The sequence below is a fragment of the Lampetra planeri genome, unplaced genomic scaffold (assembly GCF_965212315.1).
Source record: "Lampetra planeri unplaced genomic scaffold, kcLamPlan1.2.h2 scaffold_706, whole genome shotgun sequence".
Lineage (NCBI taxonomy): Eukaryota > Metazoa > Chordata > Hyperoartia > Petromyzontiformes > Petromyzontidae > Lampetra > Lampetra planeri.
The window spans coordinates 25,275-40,374 of NW_027615528.1; the positions used below are offsets into that span (position 1 = coordinate 25,275).

Below are 15,100 nucleotides of genomic sequence, written 5' to 3' on the forward strand. Positions count from 1 at the left end.
CCGCAAATGTATCGCCACCAATACTGTCTGTGATAAAGAAGCAGAGCGAAAGAGAGAGTGGCCACAGATGTATCAGTTTAGTGTTAATATTTATCAGCCTCTGAAATTGTCTCTGTTTTCTCCCTTCTCACAGCTTTACGTCCCAGATGAGGACAAGTCTTTTTTTCGGACGCAGTGTGAACAAACAAGTCTTTGAGGGTTTGACCACAGGCTTGCTACAGACCACTGCCACCATCCTGGGATCCCTGTGGCCACTTTCCTCTGATCCTGGACCAGTTGAAAACACACAGGTTTCCTCCCCAGATGTCAAAGTGAAGAGCTCTACCACCGAGTCCTTCAACACCCGTACACAAGACCTGATCAGGTGTGTTTCTGTACATGTTGTCACACTTGTGCTGCTCAGGCAACACTACTCTTCACTAATTTAGCCTTTTTCAGTTATTTAGCTGAGAACTTTCACTCGGTTCCTCTACCTGGTTTGAAGAAGGAGAAAACTTAGATTTTTCATTGTTGCGTGTGTGCGTGCATCATATCGGTGCTACTGCATAAAGCTGTCAGCTAGAGATGAGCTGGATGGTCAAGGACAGTGGTTGAAGAACAATAACAGATTCACACTAGATTTGCACGGTTTGTCTAATAAACAAGCAAAGTAAGACAGTAGAAAGATACAAAATACATGAAGTGACATTTTTCCATTAGTGTAAAAACGATTCTTGTGAACAGACCAGCTGGTGTCCTGTTCGAATCAGAGTAGTGTGAGAATGAGCGAATATTCTGGATCTTTTCCAGCACCACATCTTCGTTTAGATGTCAGTAGGTGTCCACAAAATGATTTTCTCGTGCAGAGATCGTTGTGTCCTCCTACGCAGTCTTAAACATCTTTGAAAATACTATTAACCACTTTTTTTGCAATCTTTTTGGTTCTTCAGCTATGTAGTGAACATTGGGTCTCATCGACAAGCTGTATGGCTGCTTCCTGTCCGTCCAAAGTCCTGTAGACGAGCACCCAAAGATGTCTGCTTTCCTCCAGCAAGCCTGCGCTCTGCTGCACAGCATGTGTAAGCTGTGCTTTGTGGTAACTGGACGGTGAGCGAGTCTCCGCCTCTGTTCTCCTTACATCTATAGAGTATGAAATATAAGGGCCTAACCATGACAAGAGAAATGTTTTTATTTCCATTTCCACCCTGTTGGTAGTTTGTTCCATTTACAGGTGTAAAGCCCCACAGTTCTGTATCTCAAAATATCACAGTATATTGTGTCAGGTTTAGGGAAACCACTAGTTATGAAGTTTAAATATTCAAAGATACTGGATTTTCATGAGCTGTGTACCATATATATCAAAATTAGAACAAAAAGGCTTTTTTTTGTATGTATTTAAATGTTATGAAAGTTTCACTGTTTGAGTTAAAAGAAACTTTTCCATGATATTGTAATTTGAGATGCACCTGCATCTGTACCTCTGTCCCTCAAGTGATCTTGTCTTTTTTGTTTCTCTCAGTATTTTCACCAATAAGCGCCAGGACCCAACTGGTCTGACGGTGCTGCTGCAGTCCACAGACCTGGTGGGAGTGGTGCACACACTGTACTGTATCCTGCTGCACACGTTCCTACCTGAGTCTGGTTCCCGGAGTCAAGAACCGTACAGCCTGGAGGTCATCCAGGTGGCTTTGCAAGGAATCCGCTTCCTCAACAGCTTTGCCCTGCTCGACCTCTCTGCCTTCCAGGTGTCCACATTCGGATTTAGTTTTGTTATTTTTGCATGTCATGAAGCATGTTTTTCTGTGTTGAGGATCAATTTCCACAAAATGATTTTCCATAATTTGTTGGAGGAGTAGTCTGTATTTGCACTGGCTGCGGTTGCTTACGAGTAACTTCTACCTGCACTGAACAATTTGGTGAACAAATCTTTCTGGTGAACAGATTCTACTGCTTCAGTTCACCTTAACTAACTTTTTTGCCATTCACTAGCATTTGTAACATTTGTGTTGTCCGAATGATAGATCATCTGACTGGATACATACACACAACATGATTATTGTCTCTGGACATTCAAACAAACACTGCGCTGATCTGATGTCACACTGACCTGTTGAATAAACACTGTCTGTGAACTGCTTCATAGCATGTTTTCTGGTGGCCACATTAACAATGTTTTATGACTTTGCATGGATGACTGTGATCCTAGTCACTGGTGTTTGAAATGAATTTACTGCAGTAAACACTGACTGAAGCTTTGTGTGTGATCTTGTAGTCTGTTCTCGGAGCTGAGGGACTGTCTCTAGCCTTCCGACACATCGTCAGCTCCCTGCTCTTCTACTGCACCCAGCATTCCTCTGAAGACTTGCTCCATGAAGTCATCATCTGTGTCGGTTACTTCACTGTCAACCACCCTGACAACCAGGTAAACCAGCTTAGGATACATGTGCCAGTTGCTCTTCAGACAGAGTTAATCCCTGCGTGTTTACAGGTGATAGTGCAGTCCGGCCGTCAGCCCAGCGTGCTGCAGAAACTTTGTCAGCTGCCATTCCAGTACTTCAGCCACCCGCGCCTCATCCGAGTGCTCTTCCCCTCACTCATCTCGGCCTGTTACAACAACTCTCCCAACAAGGTCATCCTGCAGCAGGAGATGAGCTGTGTGATGCTGGCTACCTTCATTCAGGTGCGTGCGTGTTCAGCGCAGCAGTGTTACTGCAATGCTTCAAAACGTCACCAGTGCTTCCTGGTTGAATTCTGTAGGATTGTGCTGCAAATGAGAAGGATTCTGACAACAAGAGAAAGCAGACAGGTGAGTTGTTGTTTATCTGGTAAAATGTGCATCCTGTCTCCTTTAAGTTAAATATTTTTTTTATCACTTTTCTTCGGGGTGGACACAGAACATCTGATAGCAAAGTGGTTCATTTCAGCTCATGTTGTGTTGGTCAGGTGTCTCTGGTGTAAACTTGCACACTGCATTAGTCTCACACATATAGAGGAGGTACGTACGAGATTAGGTGAATGTTACTGGAATTGCTGCATTTGACAAAGGCCAACATGTAAGTGAAGTGAGTACGTTTGAGCCATCAGGGTCTCTTCTTTTCCTCTCAAGTTCCAAGAATATTTATTTTTTGATGGGGGAAATATCTTGCTGGGAAGGATTCAGGATTCTGTGTGTCACCTGTCTGATGTGACTCTTCTGTCTCCTGTGTGAAGCGTTCCAGCTGTCGGACTACTGCGAGTTGTCCAATCGCTTTCCCAGGGACCAGTGGGACTCGGCGCTCAGTTTTTCCTGCAGAAGGAGGAGAAGTGATGTGGTCGCACGTCGGACTGCACAAACTGAGTGAAAACACTATGAAAGAGACTGAGACGCTCAAGTCTGTGGAGTGGTGAACACTTCACCACGATGGTATCGCTGCTGATACATTCACTCTGGCCTACTTCAGAGAACAGTAATTATGTAAATATTTGCACAATCTCAGAAAACGTTGATCAGTTCCTGTATGTTGAGAAGTTGCACTTCACATCCAAGTTGCTGTCATAACGGTAATGACTCGCCAGCTTCCGGCAAGAGGACGAATTGGGATTACCGCAATGACGGCAATATGGTTGTTCTCAACTTTCAGGAACCATTCAACGTTTTCTGATGCAATAGTTGTGTCATTTCGGTACTTCACAGTATGCTAGGGTGAATGTAGTGCTGGGGATACTGTCATTGTTATAGTGTGAATGTGTTCTTCTAACTTGTCATGTAAAACTCCTAAAGCCTTATTCTGTTGGCGCGTCATTTTTTAGACGTTCAGGAGAAATTTGCACAAAATGCTGTTGAATTTAATTTCTCTCTAGTTGTGTTTGCTGTAAATGACAATGTTTTCACATTTTTCTTCATTTTTTCCTACTGTAATAATTTACCAAACATTTCCACTGATGCTGTTTTTACATTTGTGTTCATATAATTTATTTATGACCACGTTTTCATCTAGTTGACATAATGCCAGTTACCACTTTAGAATGTATTTTTCAAGTTCTTGTCTTTTCAAAAAGCAAAAGTTTAATATATGAATGTTCTCCTCATAGGAAATAAAGTATTTCTTGTCATGTTCATCTACACATTTTTGAGTCAGTTTGAGAGCAAGAAAGACAAACACACACATACTCACTCACTCACTCACTGTTAGAGAGGATGTAACTCTCACAGTGCCTCCCTGAGGAGAATCTGTGTTGGTGTACATGCCTGAGGAGCTTTTTCACAATTTGGTGCCTGGGCCTTTATGGACTTTTAGTGGAAAAAGAAGAACTTACTAAGCCCCTGAAGTCCCATAAAGGATAAAAAAACTTTTATGGGACGTCAGGGGCTCTGTAGGAGCTGGAGGAATAATGAGGATAAAAAACAGGTCCCAGCAGTGAGTTCTCCTCCTCATGATTCCAATAATATATGAGACGTTGGACATGTGCTTTGAAATGTATCATATATTTACAGTTTCCATCTTCCAAGCTGGCTGTGCTCTAAAACAGGGTTTTGATGTGAAGACACGTTTGCTGGTTGAGTGAAAGTGGCGCTATAATTAAAAACAATAACTAACAACTCAGTGAACCTTTCCAGCGAGTACACTTCATGAAAAATGTGCTAACTGTTCAAAAATGCCAGGTATCCTTTATTATGCTCCCCTGCAAAGATTTAAGAACCTCCTGCAGAGAGAGAGAGTGTGTGTGTGTGTGTGTGTTCAGTGAAGGCGACACAAAGCATATTGCCTGAATCTACAGTCACCTGAAGGTGGCACTATGAGTCCAATGCGTTTGAGTGGAGTAATGAGGTTTGTTTACCCTCTTTTGTTCTATACATACATTCTGTTGCTGGACATCAGTTTGAAGCAGCTTTGATGCGCAGATATTCATCAACGTACCTGCGCGTTTCCTCACGTTTCCTCCCTCATAGGGACCTTGTGGTGCGTGTTTGTATGAAAGGTGCTATAAAGTTTATTGTGATATAAATGATTGTTCAGACTCAGAGCAGACTGCTGTCTCCTAAGTCATTGGTTTCAAACAGAAAAGTGTCCCTTTGATGTGGTTCTAAATCTGATTAAATCGGATTAAGTCAGCAATGTATTAGATAGATACTTTATTCATCTCTGAGAGAAATTCACAAGTAGTATGTAGGAGTATTTCTGTTTCCTCTGCTGTGGAGCCCCCAGCTCTATGAAGGCCATCCATCAAAGTTTTGATGGAACTTTCAGAAAGTCCCCTCTCCTCCAACTGTCATATCATCAATGAATGAAGAGACACATAACCATGGTAACCAGACAATGATGGCAAGTTGATTTAAGGAGAAAATAAAGTCACCCCTTACATGTGACCGTATCTGAATAGGCTTAAACAATAGTTTCAGTAACTTGTTGGTTTGCTTAACATGAGTGACTTTGTGAGGGTCTGAGCTACTTTGACCTTTGACCTTGTCTTGAGCATTCTTCACATTTAGTTCACATTCCCTGCCAAGTCTCCCCTTTCGCAGGTTAGACAAGACAAAAGGGGTTGTTATGTAACATCGACTCCCTGCGGTCGGCGAGACGAGCTGTTCATATGAATATGAGAGGTTAGAGGTATGAAGAAATCAGTGCTTTGACATTTCATACTGAAATAAATAATGAGCATGACATCAATGGCTTATCTGTTGTATCCAGTTATTATGTTGGCAGGTTTGATTTACATTAAATATTCATGCATTAACATGAAGATTATTTGCTCATGTATTAAACGGTAATGTTTGCAGTCTTAAGCATACCGACGTATTTTCACTCAATCACTGACATAGAAATATCACTGAATTCTGAACGTGTCCTCAGGTAGAACATTCACAATCCTGTGAGGTTCTGTCTTTCTTACATTCGATCAGACTCCGCGTCGGCTGTGTTAGCCCTGAAACAAACAGAACAGGAAATTATCGTATGGTATCGTAAGCATGCAAATATGATTATATCAGACCTCACATGTTTCCATGGCATGTTACTCCAGCTCAGCTGGATGTGGTTACTGTGGATCCCTGGTGTCAAGTACCTACATATACGTACCAGTACAGTCATTCACACACTCAAGTTAGAACGTTACATAAGTGTGACTATTTAGTAACAACTGTACCCTCTCCTCAATCAATGTCCTTCGTAGAGAAAGTCTCATGACCCCGTCATTACTAACTCTCGCCAGCATCTGATCGTATGACACTATTTCTGTCAGTTTCAATCCATTTTTTATAGTCTGGTGGGGATGTACTTTTTCCATAACCTTAGGATATTTCAGGCTGCTGTCACCATCCCAACCTTTATAACTGCAAAGTCATGTTTTGACACTCCCATGATTAGGTCACCCGATGAGCATAACCTTGGCAAAATGGGTATGTTTACCTCCAGAGCCTACCCCAGGTGGTCTATGACTTTCACACCAAATGATTGTATCAACGTACCTTCGATCCTGGAGGAAGGTCCCTGCCTTTGTTTCACATTTCCAAGAGAGATTGTCATGTCATGTTGATGCTACTCCACATTGAAAGAGTACGCAGATGAAGAATTAAAGGTTTTCTTCTTCCAAGTTTCTTTAGGTGCTTTCAGTCTCAGGCCTTCTCCTGATCTTCAGTGAAACGGACGATTCTTTCTCCGTGATGATAGTTGACCAAGGTCTCTGTGGAAAAACTGTAATTGTACTGTAATATTAATTGACAAACATTCAGTAAGTAGCTTCATAATCTCATGTTTCATAATCTCATGTTGCGACTATTGTAATTCTCTCTACTTGGAGGCTTCAGATGGTTCAAATTGCAGCGACTAAGCTGCTCCTTAAGACATTATACCTGACCTCATCCCCCTGCACCAGCTTCCAGTCCAGTCTAGGAGACAATTTAAAAATACTCCTCATGGTGCTTAAAGGTCTCCACGCCTTGGCCCCAAGCTACAAGGCTGGTACCATTCATCCCCATGAAGCACCCAGGTCCCTCAGATCCTCTAGCTAAGGTCTCCTCCATGTCCCTCTGTCCTGACTGAAGCAAAAAGGTGACAGAGCTTTTACAGTTGCTGGTCCTCACTTGTGGAACCAACTGCCACCGACATCACAAATTCAAATCCAAGTTCAAAACATCTCTTTTCACTATTCTCTGTGTTTGTCTGACCCTGTTATGTCTGTATTAATGTGTCACTTTCTGTCATCTTAGTTTAAATCAGCTGACTTGTGTGTATTTTTATTTTATCTTATACATTTCATATTTTATGTTATTTAGATAATATACTATGTGCAGCACTTTGTTAGTATGAGGTGTGTTTAAATTTGCTTTACAAATAAACTTTACTTTTTTACTTTACTTTTACTTTATTTACCTTACTTACTTGAGATTTAGTGCGTTTAATATGATCTTAAATCTGTTCAGTATACTTTCTACCCTTTGTAATATATAATTTGCAGTTCACGTTGCCTCTGTCTGCAGGTAGACAGGGTGTGTTTATCAGCACTGGGTCAACCTCCTGTCGCCCATTACGCCGCGGTGAGTCACTCATCATCATGCTTGATTTCATTTTCCTGGCTCATGTGCAAAAACACTGTCCCACTTCCCCGCCACGTGAACCCCTCATGTGAGCGGGAACGTCTTCCCAACTCAATCAGCCGTTTTATATTAGATCAGAGCATTATCAGCTCTACCCCGAAGACACGACTCGCCTCCCAGATGAAGGCTGTCAGAGGCTTCGGCAAACAACCAGCACGTGATCTGCTGGATTTCACTGCTTATTAGGCTTTTAGATGCTAAATCCAAAATACAAATGGGCTATTTTATTCTATCTTATGTGATCTTATTATTAAGAACTTGTTACAATAATGTGACACTCTTCAGTCTGTGAGAAATGCCCATGTCAACATAAGATAAGATTAAGATAAAATAGGTCTTTATTGTCCCACTGTGGGGGGGATTTATGGCAAAAAAACACTGTTGGAGACAATTAACAAACACATTTTAACAAAATACACAAAACTAACATGCAATACACAGTAGGCCTATACACAGGTAATATACACCAATAATTTCAAATTAATTGAAAAGAGAAAATTCACATTTAGGACAAAGTTTAAAGCAGAACAATATTACATGAAGCTGCAGTTCAAAAGTACATTAAAGATCAGCCTGTGAAAACCTGACTCAGGTGCGCAAGAGACTTTTCGGCTCTTGTAGGAGTTGAGAACATATGAGCTGAGGAACGTCTCTGTTCCAGAGGCCCAAAAAGCCACCGTGAGATCAACTATTAAATACTGAAAAGGTAAAGTGCTGTTAAACTTTGAACCTTTGTCACTGTCACTGCTGGTGGTTCTGAATACACACACACACACACACACACACACACACACACACACACACACACACACTCCATATTTAGAAACTGCTGAACTGTAACGCTGTGGGGGGTCCTTAAATCTCTGCAGGGGATTTTAGGACAGGTACTATAAGGATACCAGGCATTTCTGAACAGTTGGGAAATTTTTCACAAGGTGTATTTATCATTATTATTGTTGTTGTAGCAACACATTCCTGACCCCCTGTGTTTCCTTTATTAGCAAACTGAAAGAATCTTTGAGGGAATGAGGCAAAAGTTCTCATAGGCCTTCTCTGAGTCCTTCTCCGAGCTGTGTGTGTGTGCGTGTGTGTGTGTGTGTGTGTGTGTGTGTGTGATCATGGTCGTCTTGAAGACGTTTAGGTTTTCAGTTTGGCAGCTACCCTAAAAGAAACACATTTCAATCTGAATCAAAGAGTCAAAGAAAGAGTTTCAGGTTCACTGAAATGACAACAACATCACAGCCACTGTAATACAATTAATGAAGAAGATTCCTCGAAAAGCTCATCACTGTGATTATCATTGTGAATTATCTCATGGATTCTTTTTGCAGATGAATACACATTTGCAACATAATACATGAAACAAATGTTTATGTATTTGAAACGTCACGTGCATCTGTGCAGCGTTTCAGTGAGTTCACCTTCTCCTTGTTCTGTTTTGTTTTGTTCTGACCTCCCAACCTGGATGTCTTATCTCAATGTCTTAGGAATAAAATGAAGCCAACCTGTATTGAATAAGTAACAGAAAATTGCATTGTGTTACGGCTGATCTCTGATATGTCTGCTGGGAAGATGCTGCCAGGAAACAGAAGGAGGTCGACGGTGGACGCTGATGCTGACTGTTGTTGTTTTTTTAACTCAATCAAATAATTAACTCTTCTTTCATGTTCATTGCTGTTTCTTTACTTCATAGACACACCGATTGCAGACACGTAAACCTTCCTCATCAGTAATGCGATGATGACGCCTCTGGGGATTCTCTGCTTGGACACATTCACAGTTCATTCATTCATTCATTTTCTGATGCTTATTCCGGTTACGGGTCACAGGTGTGCTGGAGCCGATCCCAGCTGTCAACGGGCGAAAGGCAGGATACACCCTGGACAAGTCGCCAGCTCATCGCAGGGCCACATGAAGGACAGACAACCACATTCACAGTTGTGTCTGTTATATTTGAAATCTCTTGAAGTATAAATGATGAATGCTGCTGACAATCTCCCTGTTTAGCGTCATCAGTCACACACTGTGACTCAGGGCTCAGACACGGTCCAGTGCTTCGGTTGCTATTTGACTAAATGTTGAACGCCCTGAATCACCACTATGACTGCACTAGGTCAAGGGTCACAACTATCGACCACTAGCTCAGTTCTTTGCTATGTGGAAGAACGCACATTCTGTATTGGCTACATTTTTTTACAGCGCTGTTCTACCTTCAAGCCACTATTCATCCACATTCATGCTCACACTTGCGAATGAAATTCTTTGTTACACCGCCATTCAAAAGTTTGGGGTTACTTTGAAAAGTCCTTGAAAGGAAAGCACTTTGTGATAATGGAGATAGCATTAAATTAATCAGGAAAAAGTCTAGACATTGTTAATGTGGTAATTGACTATTCCACAGGTGGACACAGGTGGCCATTTCCAGCAGCAGTGTGTTAGCTAATCATGTTCCAGGGCTAATTGATGATTACAAAATCCTCATGCAATGATGTTAGCATAGCTGAAAAGTGTTGATTAGAGAAGGTATAAAACGGAAATTGTCATGAAATGAAACATTTGTGTAAAAATCGATCTTCTTCCTCAGCATCAGGTCTTGTAGATGAACCTAGATGTACGTGAACTGGTCTGCAAATCATTCAAAGGAGACGGAATGAGAGGAGACCGCGTCGCTGTAGGTGACCTGAATACCTCTGGTGCAGCCTAGAAAGCATCATGTCTGGCGCTGAATATGTTCTGTATTAATGCATCTGATCGTCTGCAGCAGACAGCCTGACCCTTTGTTTGCACTCTCTTGTGACCCTGGGGGTCACAGACAGTGACAAGGACCCGTGGGAGCGAGACAGGGCCCAGTCATACTTTGTTAACCTGTGCCTTGTACCTGTTGGACTCCTGGTGCAGAAGAAAAGGCAAAGGGGAATCTGGCACTAGCTTACCTGCCATTTGGCCTCTGTGCTGCTGCCTTGTCTTTACACGACACGCCTGTGGCTGAAGGAAGGAAAAGATGAGGGTCAAACCAAGTTTACTGGAGCAGTCGATGGACAGATGAGAGGATAAACAAGCTGCTCGAGGCAGAGTCTCTCTCTTGTGTTTTGCATGAATAAAAGTCAGGGAGAAGACGGGGAGACGACAGGACGTGGTTGTTGTCAACCATATGAGTGTTTTTAGAGCCAGGGGACCATTTTCACCGTGTATCTGGTGACTCAAGCCCAATTAATCTTCTGCATTGAATACGCGGAGCATATGCTGTCATGACAGTGTATACTTCTATGACTGGCTGTCTCCGCGTTGAACCTCACCAGTTTTTCATTTTCTTCCAGTTCTGTGTTTTTCTTCATTTACTCCAAGCTATAGCGACCATGTGCAGATCTTGTTACCGCACTAACTACAACAAGATCAGAACAATCGATTCCACTTTGAGAGCTGGAAAAGTCGCGTGATGCAAACAGTCCAATCATAGTTACCCTACGCTTTGGGCAACACCGTTGATTTGATGAAAACTGGGCTTTAGTGTTTACATGATGAATTTATTTTGTTAGAAGGTATAGTTGATGGTGTCATAGCATGTTTGAACAAGCAGGAGCAAGGGGAGATGACGAACGAAGGAAGGAAGATGTAATTGATTCCCATGAAATGTTATATATTTTATCTTTATCTTGTTTTCTATGTGGTCTTGGACAGAACAAGTCAAACATGTTGTCCTGCTGCTAATTACAGGAAACAAAACTCTTGGAATGTGAGATACAGCCACCGCAGCTACCATAGCTTTGTTTGACATGTCTCATGAAATGGATGGTTGTATAGAAATACTTTACTGCACTACTCGTGTTTGGATGGTTCATGGATCCTCCCCAAAACTAGTAGGTGCTGAATAGTGTGTTACTGTACAATCTGTTGACAAAGGACAGAATAGAGCTGAGTACTGAATACTAATAATAGTGTAATAATAATAGTAATAATAGGTAATAATAGTGTCTAAGTGGGAAAGAAGGTGGAGATTAAAAAATGCTTCCAGTGCTACGAAGGATTCGGGTCCATTTGACGTATTCAAGCGGAGAACAATCTGCTCGCTCGCTCTTCCAGCGAAACAAATGACTCATTTCCACATGCACTGATGAGGATGCTTCACAGTGAACTTGACAAATGATGTCATCACCAGTTACTTTGAGTTCGGATCATCACATTGCAAAAAGTTCTTTAGCTCTTCACAATTTGGTTAATTTGGTTAAGTGTCATCACTGACATTTAATTTGATCTGAATCAAATCTAATAATCACAGGATGAACATGTTCACAATGAGCTCTGAAGGAAAGCATCTGTGCAGTTTGCCACTTTAATTCAATGTGTGTAAAGAGCAGTTTCAGTATCTTACAGACAGCTGACAGATCAATCATGCGCTCATAAATGAAGAAAGCAGCTTGTGAGTGTTGAGGCTGACACAACTTCATTAACGTCAGTGGTACAAATTAGCTAAAGAATGTGATGCTTCAACAGTTTGAAGTGTTTCATTCAGTGCGGACAAACAATGCTCTTCTTTGGTAAGTGCAGCACAGCTCCAGCTAGCTGCTGAAACATCACAGGTATTTATTGAAAAACCTATAATAATAAAATAATGTGTTTATCTTACGTCATTATATTAACCCATCTGTTTAATGACGTTGACAGTGTCGGGGTAGCTTGTCCCAAACGTCTCTGTCCTCTCTAGGTCACAGCCGTAGTTTTGTCTTCTCTTCGACTGAAGAGCAGCTTCCATCTTTGTGAAGTCTCTGTGGCCACAGCATGAGCCAAACGCACCTCCTTTGCCGCAGTCTTTTTAAAAGGAGTCTGTCCGTCTCCTGGCAAACACGGCTGACATGGTTTTCACTATCCCCTTCAACCCCAGAGGCCTCTTTGTCGTCAGCTTGGTGTCCTTCACCTTGTCCAACAGCGCATGAAGCACTGTGAGCACGCCGTGGTAGTTCTCGGCAGCAGACACCTCGTAGAAGCGGCAGCCTGTGCGGAGAGCCAGAAGCCGCCCCTCCTCACTCAACACCGTCCGCCTGTGGTGCAGGTCCCTCTTGTTGCCCACGATCACTATGGGTGCCCGGTCCGCATTCCGACAATCTCTGGTCGACTCAATAGTCTGTATGAGCCTGCTGACGGTGTTGAAACTAGCCCGGTCACAGATGCTGTAGACAAGAACGTAGCCATCTGCCCACTGGACCTTCTTCTCCAGGGGGGACGTCTCCACAGGCAAACCCTGTGAGGTCAGATATTATATATACTTCACTCGCATACCTGAGATGTTTTAACCTTCTGCTGCTGGTGCCCATTCATGGCTTCATGCTTATTAAAGATATGTACCAAGACACAAGTACCAAACAAACTACAAAGCAAACATCATGGAAATGTCATTCGGTTATTTCAGCTGGGTTTAACATCGGACTGGAATTTATCTTGGATATCTGTCCAGCAACAACAAACATTTGTTTGTTTGATGTTCAATCCAGGTGGAAAACCTTGATTTTAGCCAAATCACATCCCCAGTTGATACAATATTCTTTAATTTCCTCCTGGATTTGTCTCAGTGGAAAACGTATTCTTGAAAGAATGTGAATTAAAAACCACTCTTTAGCTGATGATACATTTGCGCTGTACTTTGATGCTAAAAGCTCCTGAAAGCTGAGAAGTTGCACTTGGCTCACCTACCTAGTGTGGAGAAGAAGTTAGGAGAACGAGAAAACATTGATCGGTTCCTGAAAGCTGAGCCATGTTGCTGTCATTACGGTAATCCCATTCCCTCTGTGGAACCGTTTTCTCCTTCTCCCATCTCCTTCTTCATACCAGATAGAGGAACCGAGTACAACTTCACAGCTTTCAGGAAACATTCGAGGTTTCCTGATAACGCAAATAGTTGTGCAATTACAGTACTCAAAAGTAAGCTAGCGCTGATGTATCGCTGGTGATATCTTTGGGGGTTAATGGGTAAAACTGGATGTCCCTACCTGTGAGCTAATGTTTTATGGGCTGGGGCCAGAGGATTGTGTGTTACCACTGCTAGCGCACATCTGTAAGTACATGTTCTATTTACACCTCTGGATATTTGTGCTGCAACGCACGTATATGTATTTCTTTTATACTCCGGTCAGTAGCAGGTTCCTCTGTGTATAATCTTGCTCTTAGTCCACTATAGTTCGTTCATCATGTCCCACTTGCTCTGGTCACAGGTCTCATCGTGTCTGTGTGGGATCTCTCCCGGTACTCTGGCTTCCTAGCACCTCCAAAAGCATGCTAAGCATCTAAATGTACGTGTTGATAATTTATAAGTTGTATTTTTTTCTATTTTCATTTTTTCCATATTTTATTACATTTCCCTTTTACCTTCATGCTTTTCCCTCACAGGACTTAATAAAGTATGAAGTTAAAAAAAAAACTGTTTTTACCTGAGAACAGGGTGAATCCCAGATATTAACAGTGACTTCTCTCCCGTCCAGCACGAACCCGCGGCTGTAGATGGATTCTGAAAGAGGAACCGACAGAAGCGGGGTGAGTTTGTGACGCGGCTCCGCGCAGACGGTGAACCCCGGGGACACTCACCGATGTGTCCGTACTCCCCGATGAACCTGCGCGTCAGGAGGCGCACCGTGAGCGCTGCAAACAGCGTACGGTTACATCTCTGTCACACACACAACACACACACACACACACACACACACACACACACACACACACACACACACACACACACACACACACACACACGCACACACATTCAGTCTTTCAGTCTGAGTTGCTCTCACCTGACTTCCCGACGCTCCCCGTTCCCATCACGACGATGTTCACGTCCATGGTCGTTGAAGGCAGGTGCGAGCCTCTGCGCGCGCAGGCCGCTGTTATAGCACGCGCTGGTGGGCGGTGCCAACAGGTCAACCATAGGAACAACAACAACAACAACAACAACGACGACACGTGTCTTTGTCAGATTGCGTTTTCACGAGGAGGAGCGCGCGCGCGCGCACACACACACGCACAATTTACAGCTGCAGTCAACAAAGAAAATGAACAGAGCAGTTACAAAGTAAAAAACTAATCAAAGAAGTGGAAAAAGTTAGAGAATAACTAAAGTAGTACGAAAAGTACGAATAAAATATGTGTTCACAGAAAGTATCATAAAATACACAGTGTGTGAGCAGTGACATTCGAACATCTACAGATTTGTTTGATGAGATAAAGAATCCTGAAGTTTTTCTTGTGATATTAGTAGTAACCATGAGGGGGCAGCAGATTTCAGTAAATGTCCCGAGCAGAAGACCGAGATACTGATTGGCTGTCCCGTCTGGAAGATAAATGCGTGTGTGTGTGCGTGCGTGCGTGCGTGCGTGTGTGTGTGTGTGTGTGTGTGTGTGTGTGTGTGTGTGTGTGTGTGTGTGTGTGTGTGAGAGAGAGAGAGAGAGAGAGAGAGAGAGAGAGCAAGTTGGCTCCAGTTTGCTTCTTTAATCTGATTTTTCTCTGCAGCATTGACTCTTGTTTGCACGTAAACACGTCTCCACGCAGAACCACACAAATACT

General features: G+C 42.6%; 2 protein-coding genes across 2 annotated transcripts in view; one reads left to right on the top strand and one right to left on the bottom strand.

Moving 5' to 3' along the window:
- The window catches only part of LOC144741767 (S phase cyclin A-associated protein in the endoplasmic reticulum-like), a 26,957-nt gene extending 17,487 nt beyond the window's left edge, over positions 1–9,470 (top strand). Inside the window, 10 exon segments of the mRNA XM_078624270.1 lie at positions 134–160; positions 162–364; positions 930–942; positions 944–1,086; positions 1,472–1,724; positions 2,252–2,401; positions 2,468–2,659; positions 2,737–2,785; positions 3,190–3,282; positions 9,385–9,470. Of these exon segments, the coding sequence (XP_078480396.1) occupies positions 134–160; positions 162–364; positions 930–942; positions 944–1,086; positions 1,472–1,724; positions 2,252–2,401; positions 2,468–2,659; positions 2,737–2,785; positions 3,190–3,282; positions 9,385–9,470 (1,209 nt within the window).
- A 2,895-nt stretch (positions 9,471–12,365) lies between these two features.
- LOC144741768 (ras-related and estrogen-regulated growth inhibitor-like protein) lies at positions 12,366–14,380 on the bottom strand. The gene is made up of 4 exons (XM_078624271.1): positions 14,332–14,380; positions 14,129–14,182; positions 13,975–14,051; positions 12,366–12,791 (listed from the first exon to the last, which is right to left on the bottom strand). The coding sequence occupies exons 1-4, from the start codon at positions 14,378–14,380 to the stop codon at positions 12,366–12,368; spliced, it is 606 nt and encodes a 201-aa protein (XP_078480397.1).
- Positions 14,381–15,100: the final 720 nt, after the last annotated feature.

Excerpts from the sequence above, each read along its gene's own strand:
- LOC144741768 (XM_078624271.1), bottom strand. The coding sequence starts at position 14,380 with ATGGACGTGAACATCGTCGTGATGGGAACGGGGAGCGTCGGGAAGTCA. Across the intron at positions 14,052-14,128 it reads CGGGGAGTACGGACACATCG|AATCCATCTACAGCCGCGGG; the intron begins GTGAGTGTCCCC and ends TTCCTCTTTCAG. Across the intron at positions 12,792-13,974 it reads GGGATTCACCCTGTTCTCAG|GGTTTGCCTGTGGAGACGTC; the intron begins GTAAAAACAGTT and ends CTGACCTCACAG.